Below are 16,906 nucleotides of genomic sequence, written 5' to 3' on the forward strand. Positions count from 1 at the left end.
TGGGGGTAAGTATGCCCGCCCGCCCTGTAGGGGTTAATATGGTGTTCTATTACCTTGGACGATTGAGACAACGAAAGGATCTGAGTCCCCGCCCCCAATGCAATTAGCCTCAGTACCTGAGTACGCCCCTACTCCAAAGTAAACCAGTACTCAATCAAACACCTGAGAAGTTATTTCAATTTGATGAAAATGAATATGGAATCTTTATTTTCCATGAAGAGAAATATTATCTTTCTCTTAGTCCTCTTTCTTTAGGACCTATTCCTTGAAAAGGGAAATTATTCAGAAAAACACAACTACAATTCACTTGTACAGCAGCAACATCCTTCTCAGTTCTCCATATAATCAATACCCAACCTGGATAGTTATTTCTACTTCAAAAATGTATTTACAGTATTGTAACTTCAATATATCCCAATGTGATGGCAGTTCACCTGTAACAGTTGCATATAATTATGGCAGTTAACTTATATCAGTTGCATATAATTATGACGGTTCCCTTATGACAGTTGTAAATTACCTCACAACAAAAGCTCTCTTATAAACTTCACAGAGGGAGTATTCACTCTGGATATGAATGTGATACAGTCACCCACTAAGGGTTAATGCATTACTTCAGTCTTATACAACTGACATGGGTTTGATACAATTACCACTCCTGTAGACTGCATACGAGATGTGGTGAGTCACTGGAAGATGTCTTCTGATGGCAGGGAAACGTTATTTTTAGGAATGCTCGATATTGGCTTTTTTACCGATATACCGATATTGTCCAACTCTTAATTTCCGATACTGATATCAACCGATATCAACCGATACCGATATATGCAGGGTTTCCCCCCCCAAAAAATGGAATAATTTCAGGTAATTAACATTACATATCTCTTGTTGTGGAATTAACACAACATTATGCATACTTTTGACAATAAATAAAATCAGAATTTGTTCTTACTTGCTTGCCTGGGTAAATAAAGGTTATAGAAATGTAAATAAATACATTTTTTATTTTATTTTATTTTTTGAAAACCGATACCGATATTGCATGCGTTCCAGTCTGTTCGTGTGTGTTAGTGTGTGTGTGCGTGTTAGGCCGTTCGTAGACACAGCCTGTCTTCCTCAAATCCTGCGTCTGTCCGGACAGCAGGCAACAACTTCTTCTTCAATCCAAAACGAATGCACAATTCAGTTTTTGCTGAGGTCGTCTTTCATCTTCTGTACTCGATACGATATGAACGTCAATGAACACGACCGCAGTAACGCACTCACTGGTATTTACCGCGCGTGCCGTTCAAGGCGCGAAGCTACATTTAACGTTACACTCTACGCGTACTGATCGCATGTACTGGCAGTAGCTACTGACTTTTATCTTATTAAAAGTCCATCAAAACTCTCACAGAAAATCCGTCTGCTTCTTTCTTCAGCAATGTAATTCGCCTTCTTGAAACTCACAGCACTGACGAAGAAGCCTCTTTCGCCGTCGATGTTATTTTCCGGAAACGAACGCCGCCATTACTGCGGTTAGCATGATATTCACACAGTCACGAGGATACTTGTCACTTAAAACTCATGTTACGATAACAATGTGACCACACACTGTTATTGAACTGTCCGTTGTGATGTCCGTTACCTATTTTCAGAGTTTGTGTTGGCTTAAAGTCAACTTCTGGTATAGTCTTCATGAAGAGACGGTCTTTCCGTGCCTCTATCATGGTCAACGTCACTTTCCAATCTGCCTGGATACACCCCGTCACTCTGGGACTCCATTCACGTACTCCATTCTGATAGGCTGGTTCTGAAAACTCCCGCCCTCGCCCGTGATAGGACCATGTACCCGTTCATAATGATCTCACTATGTGTAGCAATACGATGGTATCTATTTGCATCCCCTACAAGTATTAGTAGGAATAAGTCATGCAATTGTCTGTACGAGCTTTTATGTGGTTTGGAGAGTGATGCTAGCTTTGTTAACACTTGCTAACAGAAGGCTGCTGGTGCCAATTATTCTAAATCAAAATGGACACAAAACATATTGATTGAGAGGAGTTGACTGTGAGTCATCAGGAGGAAAGGCTTCAGAGAAACCCTGAACCTGATGACTTGTGTCTTACCATCTCAGCCTCTTCCATTCTGCTACCACACATAGGAACATATTGATCAAAGACACTCTTTTCTCTCTCTCTCTCTCTCTCTCTCTCTCTCTCTCTCTCTCTCTCTCTCTCTCTCTCTCTCTCTCTCTCAAGTTCAAGTTCAAGTTCTTTAATAGTTGTCATACAGAAGTACAGAATACTTTCATACAAAATGCTTCTTACTGTTACGCTCCAGAGACTGTGCTAGACAAGATAGTATCAAATAACATAATAACATAATATAGCATGAATTTAGAAGAAGAAAATGAGGTCACAGTGTTCGGTATAGACATATGTACAATGTTCTGAGTTACCATATAATATACAATACACAATACTATGCAGTGTACTAATGTACAGTACTATCTAGTGCAAAGCAGAAATGGGATGAGGTACAATTTTAGGTACAATTTACAGTAAGGTGTACGAGTTGTAGTGCAATCCTTCATCCATAAATATAAAGTGTGGGGAGTGGGTGCTACAGTGTGTTTGTTTAAAGTGGGTGTGTGCTATAAGTGTGTGGAGTGGGTGCTACAGTGTGTTTGTTTAAAGTGAGTGTGTGCGTGTGGATGTGTGTGCTATGTGCGTTTGGTGGTTGTTGTTGTGTAGTGTTCATTCATTGTTCGTTTAGCAGCCTGATGGCCTGGGGATAGAAGCTTCTTCTGAGTCTTTCTGTGCTCGCCTTGAGACTCCTGTATCGCTTGCCTGACGGCAGCAGTTCAAAGAGGCAGTTGTTCGGGTGACTGGAGTCTTTAATGATTCTCTTAGCCTTGCCCTTGCAACGCTTGTAGTAAATGTTCTGGAGGGTGGGGAGCCCCCCTCCAATTGTGCGTCCAATTCAAAAAGCTTTATTGGCATGAAATTTCACAAATGTTGCCAAAGCATAATTATGACATAAACAGCAAACAATATAAGATCAAAAGAAATAAAGGAGATGGTGCGGTGAGTAAAACATGGTACATGTATATACAGTATATGTGTCCTACTGGTTGTCCCTTTTCTTGTGACATGAATTGACATATTTTGCAGCTAAAACTGCACATGATTTCTGTTCCCCCAGGAGGAATGGCAATTTCTGCACTTCTGTCATACTTTGGAATTCTGGGGAAATTATTTCAATTTTTGGAAAGAATTCCCCCCTAATATTTCCGTAATTTTCACATTGTGTTAGGAAGTGTAATTCTGTCTCTACGGCTCCCTCATCACAAAGACAGCACAGCCTCTCCTCTCTGGGCAGCCAGGTCTGTCTGTGTCTGCCCTTCTCTATCGCCAAACCATGGTCACTCAGTCTGTACCTTGTCAGAGTCTTTCTTAGATTCTTATCAGTTACTGTGCTGAGGTAGTCTGCCACAGTATACTGTCTGTTTAGGGCCAAATATGTTTCTAATTTCTCTCTCTCTCTCTCTCTCTCTCTCTCTCTCTCTCTCTCTCTCTCTCTCTCTCTCTCTCTCTCTCTCTCTCAGTTTAACTTCGTTGGGAAGCTGCTGGGCCCGCGGGGGAACTCCATGAAGAGGTTACAGGAGGAGACGGGAGTAAAGATGTCCATCCTTGGCAAAGGTTCCATGAGGGACAAAGGAAAGGTAGGATCATACGATGCTATTATAGTTCAGCGGTGGAATGTAATGGTGGAATGTAACGGCACTGTACAGAAGTGTTTCATTACTGTACTTAACCTCTTAACACATTGGGTGCCACGCCCCTTCCGGGAAGTGCATCTGGCCTCGCCGTCCATTAACCCCCCATGTAAACGCTCACCTTGTTTGTAGAGCTAAACCTATATTTTATATTATAGCTATGGGTCTAATAACACCGTCGATTGTCAGTGAGTTGCTTCTGGTCAATGTGCAAGAAACAGATTCCTTTTTCATCCGTACATTTCCGTTTTATACCGTTTTGAATATGAATATAGTTTGGGTGCTTCTGAGTAATTCCAGGAAAAAGACGCGAAAATAGCATTTTAGTGTAATCCACTTATCACGTTGTAATTACTGTACTTACATGCTTCATTACTGTACTTAAGTGCTTCCTTACTATACTTAAGTGCTGCATTACTGTACTTAAGTGTTTCATTATCATTACTGTACTTAAGTGCTCCATTACTGTACTTAAGTGCTTCATTACTGTCTGCGTATCCAATGTCGCCAACTTTAGACGTTTCTTCCACTACATTTCAAAGCAAATATCTGCATAATTTACTCCACTACATTTCTAACACAGGCTAATTAATTCGGTTTTCTTGCATCTCAAAGGCTAGCCAAAGCAACACTTACAGTATACCTACTTTGAGCTAACAGTCCCTCTATCTCTCCTATAGCTTCAACTACAGTAGTCTCTCTCTCCTATAGCTTCAACTAGTCTCTCTCTCTCTCCTATAGCTTCAACTAGTCTCTCTCTCCTATAGCTTAAACTCTTCCCTCTACCTCTTCTATAGCTTCAACTAGTCAACATTTAAGTCAAAATGGGGTGGCGGGGGGGGGGGGGGGCAACTCATTGATATTTATAGAATGTATAGTGTGTGTTGTGTGTGATTATCTGGATCACATCAATCTTCTCAAGGGTGGCTGATTTAGCATCACTCAGCAATAATTGATCAGGTCTGTCTGCATCCTTGTAAATTGCTATGACAGCACCTGTACTATTTTTTTTTTAATGTAAATTGTAATCCGTACATACATGAGCACTCGTCTGCAGAAAATATAGCAAGCACCTTTCATGTTAATAGCCTACTTGAAGGCAATTACTTACTTCTATATTACTTCAGGCACTCATTTATTCATTCATTCATTTAAGATTTGTCAGTAAAGTAAAGTAAAAAGTAAGTAAAAAGGGTCCTAATGAATAAAGTAAATGATAAATAAAAAATAAAAAATAAATGAATGACCTCTGCCAGTGGGTCTTGGACTTCCTGACTGGCAGACCCCAGGTGGTGAGAGCAGGCAACTGCACCTCCTCATCCATCACCCTCAACATAGGGGCCCCCCAGGGCTGTGTTCTGAGTCCCCTCCTCTACTCCCTGTACACACACGACTGTGTGGCTCAGCGGAGTAGCAATACAATCATCAAATTTGCTGACGACACAGTGGTGGTGGGCCTGATCTCTGCCAACGACGAGAGGGCCTACCTGGAAGAGGTCAAGGTCCTGGCGGGATGGTGCCAGGAAAACAGCCTCTCCCTGAACGTCAGCAAAACAAAGGAGATGATTGTGGACTTCAGGAGGTCGGGGGTCAAGGACTACAGCCCCCTCAGCATCGACGGGGCACCGGTTGAGAGAGTCAACAGCTTTAAGTACCTCGGAGCCTACATATCCGAGGACTTGACATGGACCACACACATTGACAGTGTTGTGAAGAAGGCACGACAACGCCTCTTGTAACTGAGGGGTACAATTCCCTGACTGTATTACTAGATATGATACTTACTACCACTACCTTTGTACTTAATATTCGGCCACCCAGTACACGGCATAAATATATTATGATGAACACTGTCACGTAGATGAAACGGATCCAACACAAATGTACGAATTAGAAATAGGTCTTTATTTCTACACAGCGATGGTGTGTAGAGCAAGCACTTAATCAAATCAATCACATTTATGAATGGGAATTAGTATGCACTTTTATGGCAAGAGTATTCGTCGGTATATCAATAGAGAATGTCCAATCTCTGAAGGCGCAGGTGGTACATATACGACCTGGAATAGTTTAAGGAATAACAGCAATGATACTTGATGATTATAGACTGGATACACTAGGGGGGGTTAATCCGGTCGCTTGTAGGCCGACAGGAGTAGGAAGGGGGGGGGGTAGAATCCGGCTGCCTCATCCGGCCAAGGGTATCCCAGGTGAACCCACTGTAGTGCCGTTCAATGCGCCGGCGATCCTTGGACCACAGATGAAAGCAGGTGGACTCTTTGTGGGCCGGCGTCCTCCGGTCCACGGAGGAGAGACGTGAAGCGACCTCGTCTTGCAGAGCGTCTCCTCACCTTGCGTCCTCTCCAGGGGGGGGGGGTTCCAACACACGGCAGTGTCGGGGGTCTTTATCCATGGAATAATCAACGTATACAAAGCATAATCCGTGCCGGGGAAGGCGGGCTGTCGTCGGTAGAATAATCCGGTATACAGGTCCACTCGCTCGTCGGCTCTGGGGCTCCTCGGGTGCAGCTTCACGTGGGGTCAACCACCCTGGATAAGCAGCCAGTTCTCTGCCCGAAACGATGGGGTACTGACTACGGTAGTATTCTCACCACACGAAGCACTATATATTAACAGACTATTATTAGCTTAATAGACTACGTCCAACTCGACGATATAGTGCCAAATATGACTATTCAAATATTAATATACACAATGTCTCAATACCGATGGTAGGCGAACTTGGCCTTACTCCCACACGTGGCGTCGCGGGGAGGCTTTACGTCTGTGACTCTATTGGAGGGTAAGAAACTGGACTGAAAAAAGGAAGTCCTACTTTAGTAGCGCAGTATATATACGCACTATGAACAAATAGTCCCATTAGTGGTGCGGTAGCCAGATTCCTACGCGGAACTAGGACTTGTTCGTACATGTTGAGCGGTACGTTTGAACTGGGTCTGAGGGGTATGGCAGCCTGGCACCAAGGTCTCGACCAATAGTAGAATGGAGACTATTATGGGATGTTCAGTAGGCTAGAATGGATATTCAATGCATATTGTACAAGGAATATACAAGGGATATCAGGGAATATTAGAGAATATACAAATACAATTAAATATATATATATAAATAAATATATATATTCGGTTTAATCTGGCCCTTCACAACAGCCACCCCCTGATTGGTCCCAGACCTAATCAGTTAAGCAGAGACAGATTAATCGCGTTGTCTATTTACACATAAGGGTTTGCTGTAGGGTCAGTCAACTTCACAAAGTCATAGGGTTATAGGGTCATGGTCATCATCGATTGTGTCTGGGAGTCGGGGCAGTTCTATGAGCCTCGCCACGGGACGGGTGTAAGTGCGACCCTGGACAAGCACTTCAGCTGCTCGGACCTTGCCGTCGGCACCGGTGATCACTTTGCTTACGCGGCCGGCCGGCCACATAGCTCTGGGCAGTGATTGATCAATAATCATGACGACTGTTCCTTCTGTCAAATTGTCTCTCTCCTTTACCCACTTCTGGCGGGTCTGTAGAGACGGTAGGTAGTGTAGTAGGAAACTGCTCCAAAACTTGTCGGCTAATACTTGGCTGTACCTCCACATTCGTCGGCCGTTCGCTTCTTCAGGCCGGTACATTGTCTGGGGTAATGCAGGATCTAGCCGCCCCATCAGGAGTGTGTTGGGGGTAACTGGGTAGATAACAGTGCTCAATCCACAGAACACAGGCTTCTTATTCTCAGCCTCCTCCTGACTGGCTTCCCTCGGGATAGGCGTGGGCCACTCTCCTTCCGGGAGTCTTAGGAATGCGGGGCCGTCACTGTAAGCATTGTGACGGGTGAGGTCATCCAGGGGCATCCCCCGGGTGATGACGTCAGCTGGGTTCTGTTTTGTATCAACGTAGCGCCACTCTGTTTCTCCGGTTAACTCTTCGGTTAAGTCTTGAATCTCGGTGACTGACTCCCACGAAGACTTTGTACTTGCATGAGTCCGATTTGATCCAGGCGAGTACTGTCGTGGAATCTGACCACAGGATTGTTCTAGACACCGGTATGGTGAGCTCACGTTGGATGAGCGTGGCTAGGTGCGCTCCGGCTAGGGCTGCGCAGAGCTCTAGGCGTGGGATAGATTGTTGCTTGCGTGGGGCTATTCTCGAGCGGGCGAGGACAAATGCTGTGTAGATCTCTCCCCACCTTTCTTGGGCCCGCAAGTAGGCTACTGATCCGTATGCGACCTCTGAGGCGTCACTGAAGACGTGTAAGTCCATTTTACATGTCTCTGGCCTCACCGTGGGTGGGAAGTAGCTTCGGCGCATATTAACGCCTGGGAGTGAGTGGAGCTCCATCTCCCACTCTCTCAAGGTGGATGCAAGGTGTGCGGGAATGGGGTCGTCCCAGCCCTGGTCCTTGTCCCACAATGCTCGTACAATCATTTTTGCCCTGGTGGTGTATGGTAGAATACATCCTAGCGGGTCATATTGTCGGGCGAGTGTTGTGTACACACTCCGTCTGGTGGTCGGCGCCGCCGCCGGCCTTCCCTGCTCCGTAGTCAGGGGCTTGTGTCTGTAGTGAAGCGAATCTGTTTTGAATCGCCACACCAATCCCAGGGTCATCTCCTGGGCTTCTCCCGGGATTGTAGCCATCCAGGTCTCGCTGCTGGCTGCCTTGTCCTCGGAGGAGAGGCTGCGCAGTACTTGCGGATCGCTGCTGGCCCACTGCCTGAGATCAAAGCCGCCTTTGATCAATGAGGCGCGGAGTTTAATCAGGAGAGCCTCGGCTTCTTCCTGGGTTGAAAGGCTTTGTAGACAGTTGTCTACGTAGAAGCTGTTCTTTACGCTGTGTCGGACCTCTTCGTCCGCTGCTGGGTCCTCTGCTACATGTTTCTGTAGTGCAAATGTAGCACAGCAGGGGCTGCACGTCGTTCCGAAGGGGAGGACTTCCCATTGGTAGATGGCTGGGTGCTCATCTCCTGGCTTCTCTCTCCATAGGAACCGTAACAGGGGCTTGTCCTCCTCTACTAATCTCACCTGCAGGAACATTCCTTTAATGTCCCCGCTGATGGCCACCTTTTCCTGGCGGAAGCGGAGTAGAACGCCGAGTAGGGAGGGGCCGAGTGTGGGACCGGGCAGTAGCTCTTTATTCAGATTTTGGGATCCGATCTGGTAGCTGCAGTTAAATACTATGCGGTCTTTACCGTTGTGATGGACCTTGTGGTGAGGCACGTACCACGATTCAGTGGTCTGGTCAGCCTCTTTAATGTCCATCTTTGTGACGTGTCCCGCTGTGATGAGCTTCTCAATCTCAGCGCGGTATACACTCTCTTGGGCGGGGTTCTTGGCTAAGCGCCGCTCCGTGTTCAGCAGGTACCGTTCTGTGGCGTCTGTCTTGGCGTGGAAAGTAGGCATTCCTTCTCGCCGCAGGAGTGGCGTGGCGTATCTCAACACGCCGTTGACCGGGACTCTCTTGGTCCCTGTCTCGATGAGGTGAATGGCGTAAATGTCATCTTTAGAGCGAATGTCTTTCCTTCCGTTCTTAAAGGGCATTTGTTCCAAGGTCCATAGCCGCTCTACGTGTTGCAGGAGTGCGGTTTCTCCCTCTGTGACTCGGGAGTGGAGACATCTAGTGGCTGTACTTCGGTTGAGAGATTTGGCGAGCGGGCCTTGGAGAGTCCATCCCAAACGGGTCTCGACTGCTGCAGGACAGCCTCGGGGTCCGGTATGAACCCGGTCTATCGGGACAATGAGGTCTGCATGGTCGGAGCCTATCAACAGGGTCGGCATAGCATTGTCTATGAGCGGGATCGGTAACTTGCGCAGATGTGCATATTTCTCCATCAGCTTGGCGACGGGGTATGTGTACCGCGACAGTCCTATTTCTTGGCTGGTGAAAGCGTCTGTAATCTGGTACCGTCGCTCAGGCTGGCCGCTTGCTGCGATAGAGAATGAGACATTCTCGCCCTTTATCGTCTTCAAATCTCGTCTTATTGTCCGAATTGTCATTTGGGTTTCGCTTCCCCGCAGCCCTAGCTGGGCCGCAGCGGAGGCGAGCAGAAGGGTCTTCTCTGACCCGTCATCGAGGACGGCGTAAGTGTCCAGGACTTTATTCTGGTAGCTTAGTGTCACACGCACTACTTTTAGGAGTACTCGGGCTCCACTGCTGCTGGCGGGATCGATGTACATGACGCTCGCTTTGCTGCTGGATGGTGCGGGTGAAGGGCGCCGTCTGTTACTGTCGTGAAGTATGTCCAGATGGGCTCCATCGCACTTGGTGCACCTTTTCTTTAAGCGGCATTCGGCTGCCATGTGTGAGCGTGCACAGCGAAAACAGCGCTTGTTGGACTTTATCCATTGACTTGCTTCCTCCGCGTTCAGCTTGGGGAAGGAGTCACATTGCGCTAGCCAGTGTTCTTTCTCACAGTAGGGGCACACTATCTTCCACTTCTCCGTTCTGGAGGGGGTACTGTGGCTCCTGCTGCTCGGTACTGACTCCGATTGGTGCATCACAGTCACCGATCTTCTTCCATCATTTAGTCGTCTGGTTCCTTCTCTGGAGCCAGGGGTGCTCCGTCTGAATGTATCTAGCCGTAGGCTGCTGACTTCTCTCGCCAGGAAGTCTGCTAGATCGAGGAGGTTCGGTTCGGGGCCATTCGGGTCTCGGTGGTCTCTCTGCCGCCTAAAACGCTCCTGTCGAGCGGGCGGCAGCTTCTCCAAGATCCTTTCCACATTTGAGTTGGCGTAAAGTTCATGCCTCCCCTTCTCTCTCTGCGCTCCCAACATCCCTACCAGGGACTGCACTCTGATGGACAGGTCGTCCAGTGCTCGATTGTCTATTGCTGGGGGTAAGCGGTCGATGTGTCGGATCTCCTGGATCACGTAATCCCATATGCGCCCATACCTCTGGTCCAATGCTACCAGCGCTGCTGTGTATGGGGTGGTGGAAGTCGCGTAGGCGAGCGCTATATTATGTGCGCGGGGTACCTTTAAGTGCTTCAGTAGGATGGCGTATTTATGGCGTTCATCCAATACATCCACCAACATGGTCTCCAGACACATGCGGAGTTCTGTATACTGGGCCCGGTTCTCTTGGGTGAAGTCGGGTACCATAGGCGTGCCAATGTATGACGCTGACTGTGGATACATCGGCGAGCGTTGGGGGAGAGGCCTCCTAGGCGAGTCTCCTCCCGCTCCTTGGTATGGGCTGGTACCGGCAGTGTACCATGGCCCGCTTGTCCAGGTGCTGTTCCTCGGTGCGGGTCGTGCGTCGTGCTCACCCGGGTATAGAGTCGGGGGTCTGTAGCGCAGCTCCGCGGGAGTATAGCCTGGGCTGTACCGGACCTCCTGGTCCGGTAGAGTACTGTGCTGTCGTCGGGCGTGGTTCTCCTCCTCTTCCTCTTCGTCTTCAGTTAGGTCATCCAGTGCTTGTAGTCTCTGGTTTAGCCTCTCCACAGGATATGCTGCTCCTTCCCGGTTGCTAGGTCTCGCTTGGACCGGTGGGGGGAGGTGGTCTGTGGGGGGTATAGACCTCGTCTGTTGGTCAAGTTCAGGGTTGTTTACTCGGCTAGGGGATGCCGCCCTGGAGGTGTGTCTAGACGAGTTCCTGGAGCCTCTGGCGGAGGGAGAGGGTGTTGTCCGTCTGATCAGCTGTTCTATTAGTTGCGCTTGCTGTCTGTCGCGCTCTGCGTCCCGTAGAGCACCAGCAGCTGCTCGCTGGCTGTCTGCTCGGTCTCGGGCCACATTCTCTTCTCTCTGAATGCGTCTTATTTCTAGACGTATATGCTCTTCTTCGCTCCGCTGCTGGATCTGCAGTCGGTCGCGTTCAGCAGCGGCGTTCAGGCTGATGAGGAAGGCCTGCTGTAGGGTCCTCTCTGCCTCGCTGGGAGAAGGCGGTTGTATAGGGGAGCCTTCCCTCGGGGTACTCCTTGCGGAGCCTTGGAGCTCTATCTCCATGGTGCTCTCCCCGTCTTCTTCCGTGCCGAGTTCTGTCTCGGTAGCGTTGTATTCCTCCCGGGACTCGTCGGGGACTACTTCTTCAGTACTGGCGGGGTGTGAAGTCATGTCTGGTTCCCACTGGTCCCCACCGTGAACTTGGTCAGTTACATTAGAACCCGTAGGGGCCTCTATGGTCGGGGTAGTCTGGGCGTTGGGGTTAGACATACTTTTACTTTCTAGTTTTACCGCGTTTACTGTTAGTAGAAGACTAGGTTGTTGACTGACAGCGTAAGCCTCTAAGTACTGAGGGAGCCGTCGTTCGCGCTGCGGGCGTTGGTTAGGAGGATCGTTTCGTGGAGTGTTCATCATAGGCCATTTCAATATTAATAACACTATATTAATATTACACTAATTACCATCCGGCTCGAAGGACCAATTGTAACTGAGGGGTACAATTCCCTGACTGTATTACTAGATATGATACTTACTACCACTACCTTTGTACTTAATATTCGGCCACCCAGTACACGGCATAAATATATTATGATGAACACTGTCACGTAGATGAAACGGATCCAACACAAATGTACGAATTAGAAATAGGTCTTTATTTCTACACAGCGATGGTGTGTAGAGCAAGCACTTAATCAAATCAATCACATTTATGAATGGGAATTAGTATGCACTTTTATGGCAAGAGTATTCGTCGGTATATCAATAGAGAATGTCCAATCTCTGAAGGCGCAGGTGGTACATATACGACCTGGAATAGTTTAAGGAATAACAGCAATGATACTTGATGATTATAGACTGGATACACTAGGGGGGGTTAATCCGGTCGCTTGTAGGCCGACAGGAGTAGGAAGGGGGGGGGGTAGAATCCGGCTGCCTCATCCGGCCAAGGGTATCCCAGGTGAACCCACTGTAGTGCCGTTCAATGCGCCGGCGATCCTTGGACCACAGATGAAAGCAGGTGGACTCTTTGTGGGCCGGCGTCCTCCGGTCCACGGAGGAGAGACGTGAAGCGACCTCGTCTTGCAGAGCGTCTCCTCACCTTGCGTCCTCTCCAGGGGGGGGGGGTTCCAACACACGGCAGTGTCGGGGGTCTTTATCCATGGAATAATCAACGTATACAAAGCATAATCCGTGCCGGGGAAGGCGGGCTGTCGTCGGTAGAATAATCCGGTATACAGGTCCACTCGCTCGTCGGCTCTGGGGCTCCTCGGGTGCAGCTTCACGTGGGGTCAACCACCCTGGATAAGCAGCCAGTTCTCTGCCCGAACCGATGGGGTACTGACTACGGTAGTATTCTCACCGCACGAAGCACTATATATTAACAGACTATTATTAGCTTAATAGACTACGTCCAACTCGACGATATAGTGCCAAATATGACTATTCAAATATTAATATACACGATGTCTCAATACCGATGGTAGGCGAACTTGGCCTTACTCCCACACGTGGCGTCGCGGGGAGGCTTTACGTCTGTGACTCTATTGGAGGGTAAGAAACTGGACTGAAAAAAGGAAGTCCTACTTTAGTAGCGCAGTATATATACGCACTATGAACAAATAGTCCCATTAGTGGTGCGGTAGCCAGATTCCTACGCGGAACTAGGACTTGTTCGTACATGTTGAGCGGTACGTTTGAACTGGGTCTGAGGGGTATGGCAGCCTGGCACCAAGGTCTCGACCAATAGTAGAATGGAGACTATTATGGGATGTTCAGTAGGCTAGAATGGATATTCAATGCATATTGTACAAGGAATATACAAGGGATATCAGGGAATATTAGAGAATATACAAATACAATTAAATATATATATATAAATAAATATATATATTCGGTTTAATCTGGCCCTTCACAACACCTCTACTTCCTCAGGCGCCTAAGGAAGTTCCAAGTCAGTCAGAAGATCCTTAAGAACTTCTACTCATGTACAATAGAGAGCATCTTGACCGGCAACATCACCTCCTGGTTTGGGAATAGCACTGCACAAGACCGAAGCAGACTACAAAGAGTGACACGTTCAGCCGAACGCACAATTGGAGGGGGGCTCCCCACCCTCCAGAACATTTACAACAAGCGTTGCAAGGGCAAGGCTAAGAGAATCATTAAAGACTCCAGTCACCCGAACAACTGCCTCTTTGAACTGCTGCGGTCAGGCAAGCGATACCGGAGTCTCAAGGCGAGCACAGAAAGACTCAGAAGAAGCTTCTATCCCCAGGCCATCAGGCTGCTAAACGAACAATGAATGAACACTACACAACAACAACCACCAAACGCACATAGCACACACATCCACACGCACACACTCACTTTAAACAAACACACTGTAGCACCCACTCCACACACTTTATAGCACACACCCACTTTAAACAAACACACTGTAGCACCCACTCCCCACACTTTATATTTATTGATGAAGGATTGCACTACAACTCGTACACCTTACTGTAAATTGTACCTAAAATTGTACCTCATCCCATTTCTGCTTTGCACTAGATAGTACTGTACATTAGTACACTGCATAGTATTGTATATTATATGGTAACTCAGAACATTGTACATATGTCTATACCGAACACTGTGACCTCATTTTTCTTCTTCTAAATTACATGCTATATTATGTTATTTGATACTATCTTGTCTAGCACAGTCTCTGGAGCGTAACAGTAAGAAGCATTTTGTATGAAAGTATTCTGTACTTCTGTATGACAACTATTAAAGAACTTGAACTTGAACTTAAAGTTGTGTTGAAATAACAGAGTGTTGTTCCCAGATTTGGGGGGTAATCACCACAATTTGTCACATATCTGTAACAAAGGAATCCAAACAGGTCGTTTGCAGCTCGGTTCAGTTGAAATGTATTTTGTACAATTCAGGGCATTTAGATAGAGGCCAGTATCACCCTCTCTTGTCCTCCTCTGCCTGGCTGCCTGCCGTGGGAGCTCATCTCAGAGCGCACAAGTTCAACTACTGTACCGTACAAACCACTGAAAAGCCTGTGCAGGCATTACTGCGCTAATGTCAGCAACCACATCACAGTCACCGCTCAAACAAACAGGCCTTGTATGCATTACATATGTTCGCATTCCCTATGCACTGTTATGAATAAAAAATAGATATCGCCATTATTCCGTCTTTATCTGCGTAACAGCGGAAATCCCTTGTTTTCACGCCCTTGCCTATACGGTGTACTTCCTGCTTTGCTGTCTCAGGCACAGTTTAGACGGAAACGCTCGCAGGTGAATCCGGCAAAATATTTGATCGGATGTGCCTTTTGTTCATACGGCAACAGCGTTTTTGCGGGGACAACCCTGAAAAAAAGTTAAACCACCTTCCTGGGTGGAAATCCTAGAAACGATACACACCTTCGCGATACACCATCTGAACAGTCAAACCACATAAAAATATGACGAAAGGGTTCTCAAGGCTCTCGTGGCGTACTGCTTACGACACAGGCGTGCACCAGTAGCCTAGAACAGGGGTTCCCAAACTTTTCAGGCCGGGGCCCAGAAAATAATTTTTTTTTTTTTTTTTTTTGCCAGGCGACCAATTTTTTAAGCCAAATATCACTTCAATCCTATTAAGTTAGTTCAAGTTAGTTATTCATTTATATGTGCTATTTATGAGAGGGCTAACTTGTTGCAAAATAATAATGATAATAATAATAGCCTCATTAAAATACTATTGTTGCTTCGGTTGTTTTCAGCGTTTTATGTGCATAATCTGTTATTTAGTTTGAAATGTTCGTTGAAATAAGTAGATTTTTTGTTTTTGTTTATTTATTAAGTTAATATAAAACCATATAGTCACATTTTAGAATACAATAGAATATAATTTTAGAATACAACTAGAAACACTGTCCTGGCCTGCTTCTAAGTTCAGTGGCCTGACAAAATTTTTTTAAATAAAAAAATAAAAAATAAAAAAATAAAAAATAAAAAAAATGTTTTTTTTGTTTTGTTTTTTTTTGTTTTTTTAAATCGTCTCGCGGCCCATCCGTGGCTGCTCGCGGCCCACCTTTGGGTCGCGACCCCGACTTTGGGAACCACTGGCCTAGAAGCATAAACAAAGCGAACAAGCATGTCTGACTATATCCACGGAGATCACCTGAAGGCTACATTGGCAGTACTTTTAAATACACAAGAATCAGTCCAGCGGCCAGGCGGCCGGGTAGCGCAGCGGACTAAGCGTCTGTCTACCACCGCAGAGACACTGGTATTGAATCCGACTGTCAGCGGTGCCTCCGGCTTGGTTGGTCGTCATACTGACACAATTGGCAGTGTCAGAGGGTGGGAAGCCAGTGGGTTGTATCCTGGTCGTTGTAAACAGCGACTCCTACAGGTCGGTCAGGGCGCCTGCACAGCGAGGGAGGGAACTGAGGAAGGTAGTGTGACCCTCGCGTTACACTTCCCCAATGAGAGTCCTCGCTGTCAGGTGAAAAGAGGCTGCTGGCTGTCTCCTATGTATCGGAGGAAGCATCTGATATACTTCCGGGCTCCCTAGACCGGCAAGTAGGGGGCAAATGCGCGCAACGACCAGGAAGGGGAGGGGGGAATTGGATAAATTGGGATGGGAGAAAAATACAGAAAAATAGGAGGAGAAAAAGTAGATCGAAAAAAGAATCAGTCCAGCGGCTATCACAACTATAACGCCGACATTTAAATACACTTTTGTCCCAATCTTCCTGATTTTCAAAAAAATGCCTTAATTGGAGAAGTCAGTACTAGGAAGGCTAAACGCCACTCTGTTGTTCGAAAGATTTAAGCTGGCTGGAGTGAATAAGTTGGTGAACATATTTCAGACCCTTTGTCCTCCATCCACTGAATCCTGCATCCAAAGTTTTGATTGATTGATTGATTGAAAAGTTTATTAACAGATTGCAGAATGGGTACAGTACATTACAGCTCAATACATACAATTGTTAAGGGGATGCAGACCAGAGAAAGACTTTCGTCTTGTTTACATCAGGGTCCCCCATTTTCAATTCATCATAACATATACGACACACACGACATACAGATAGACAGTACTGCTACATCTATACATTTATGACATACCAGATTTGCAAATACAGTACTGTTTGTGATACAAAAAGTGTCCAGAAAAAGAGTGTATATACATTTGACGTAGAAACTGTACATTGGAGGAGGTTGGGTAGGAGGGGTGGGGTTGGGTGGGTGGGTGTGTGGGGGGGGGGGGGGGGGGGG

At 46.8% G+C, this 16,906-nt stretch overlaps 1 protein-coding gene across 1 annotated transcript in view; it reads left to right on the forward strand.

Annotated features, from left to right (window-relative positions):
* khdrbs2 (KH domain containing, RNA binding, signal transduction associated 2) overlaps positions 1–16,906 on the forward strand; it is a 270,777-nt gene that overhangs the window by 127,142 nt on the left and 126,729 nt on the right. The window contains exon 3 of the mRNA XM_084321769.1: positions 3,590–3,706. Within this exon, the coding sequence (XP_084177895.1) occupies positions 3,590–3,706 (117 nt within the window). The remainder of the gene's footprint in view (positions 1–3,589; positions 3,707–16,906) is intronic.

Source organism: Notolepis coatsorum (genome assembly GCF_963971535.1).
Source record: "Notolepis coatsorum genome assembly, chromosome: 9".
NCBI lineage: Eukaryota > Metazoa > Chordata > Actinopteri > Aulopiformes > Paralepididae > Notolepis > Notolepis coatsorum.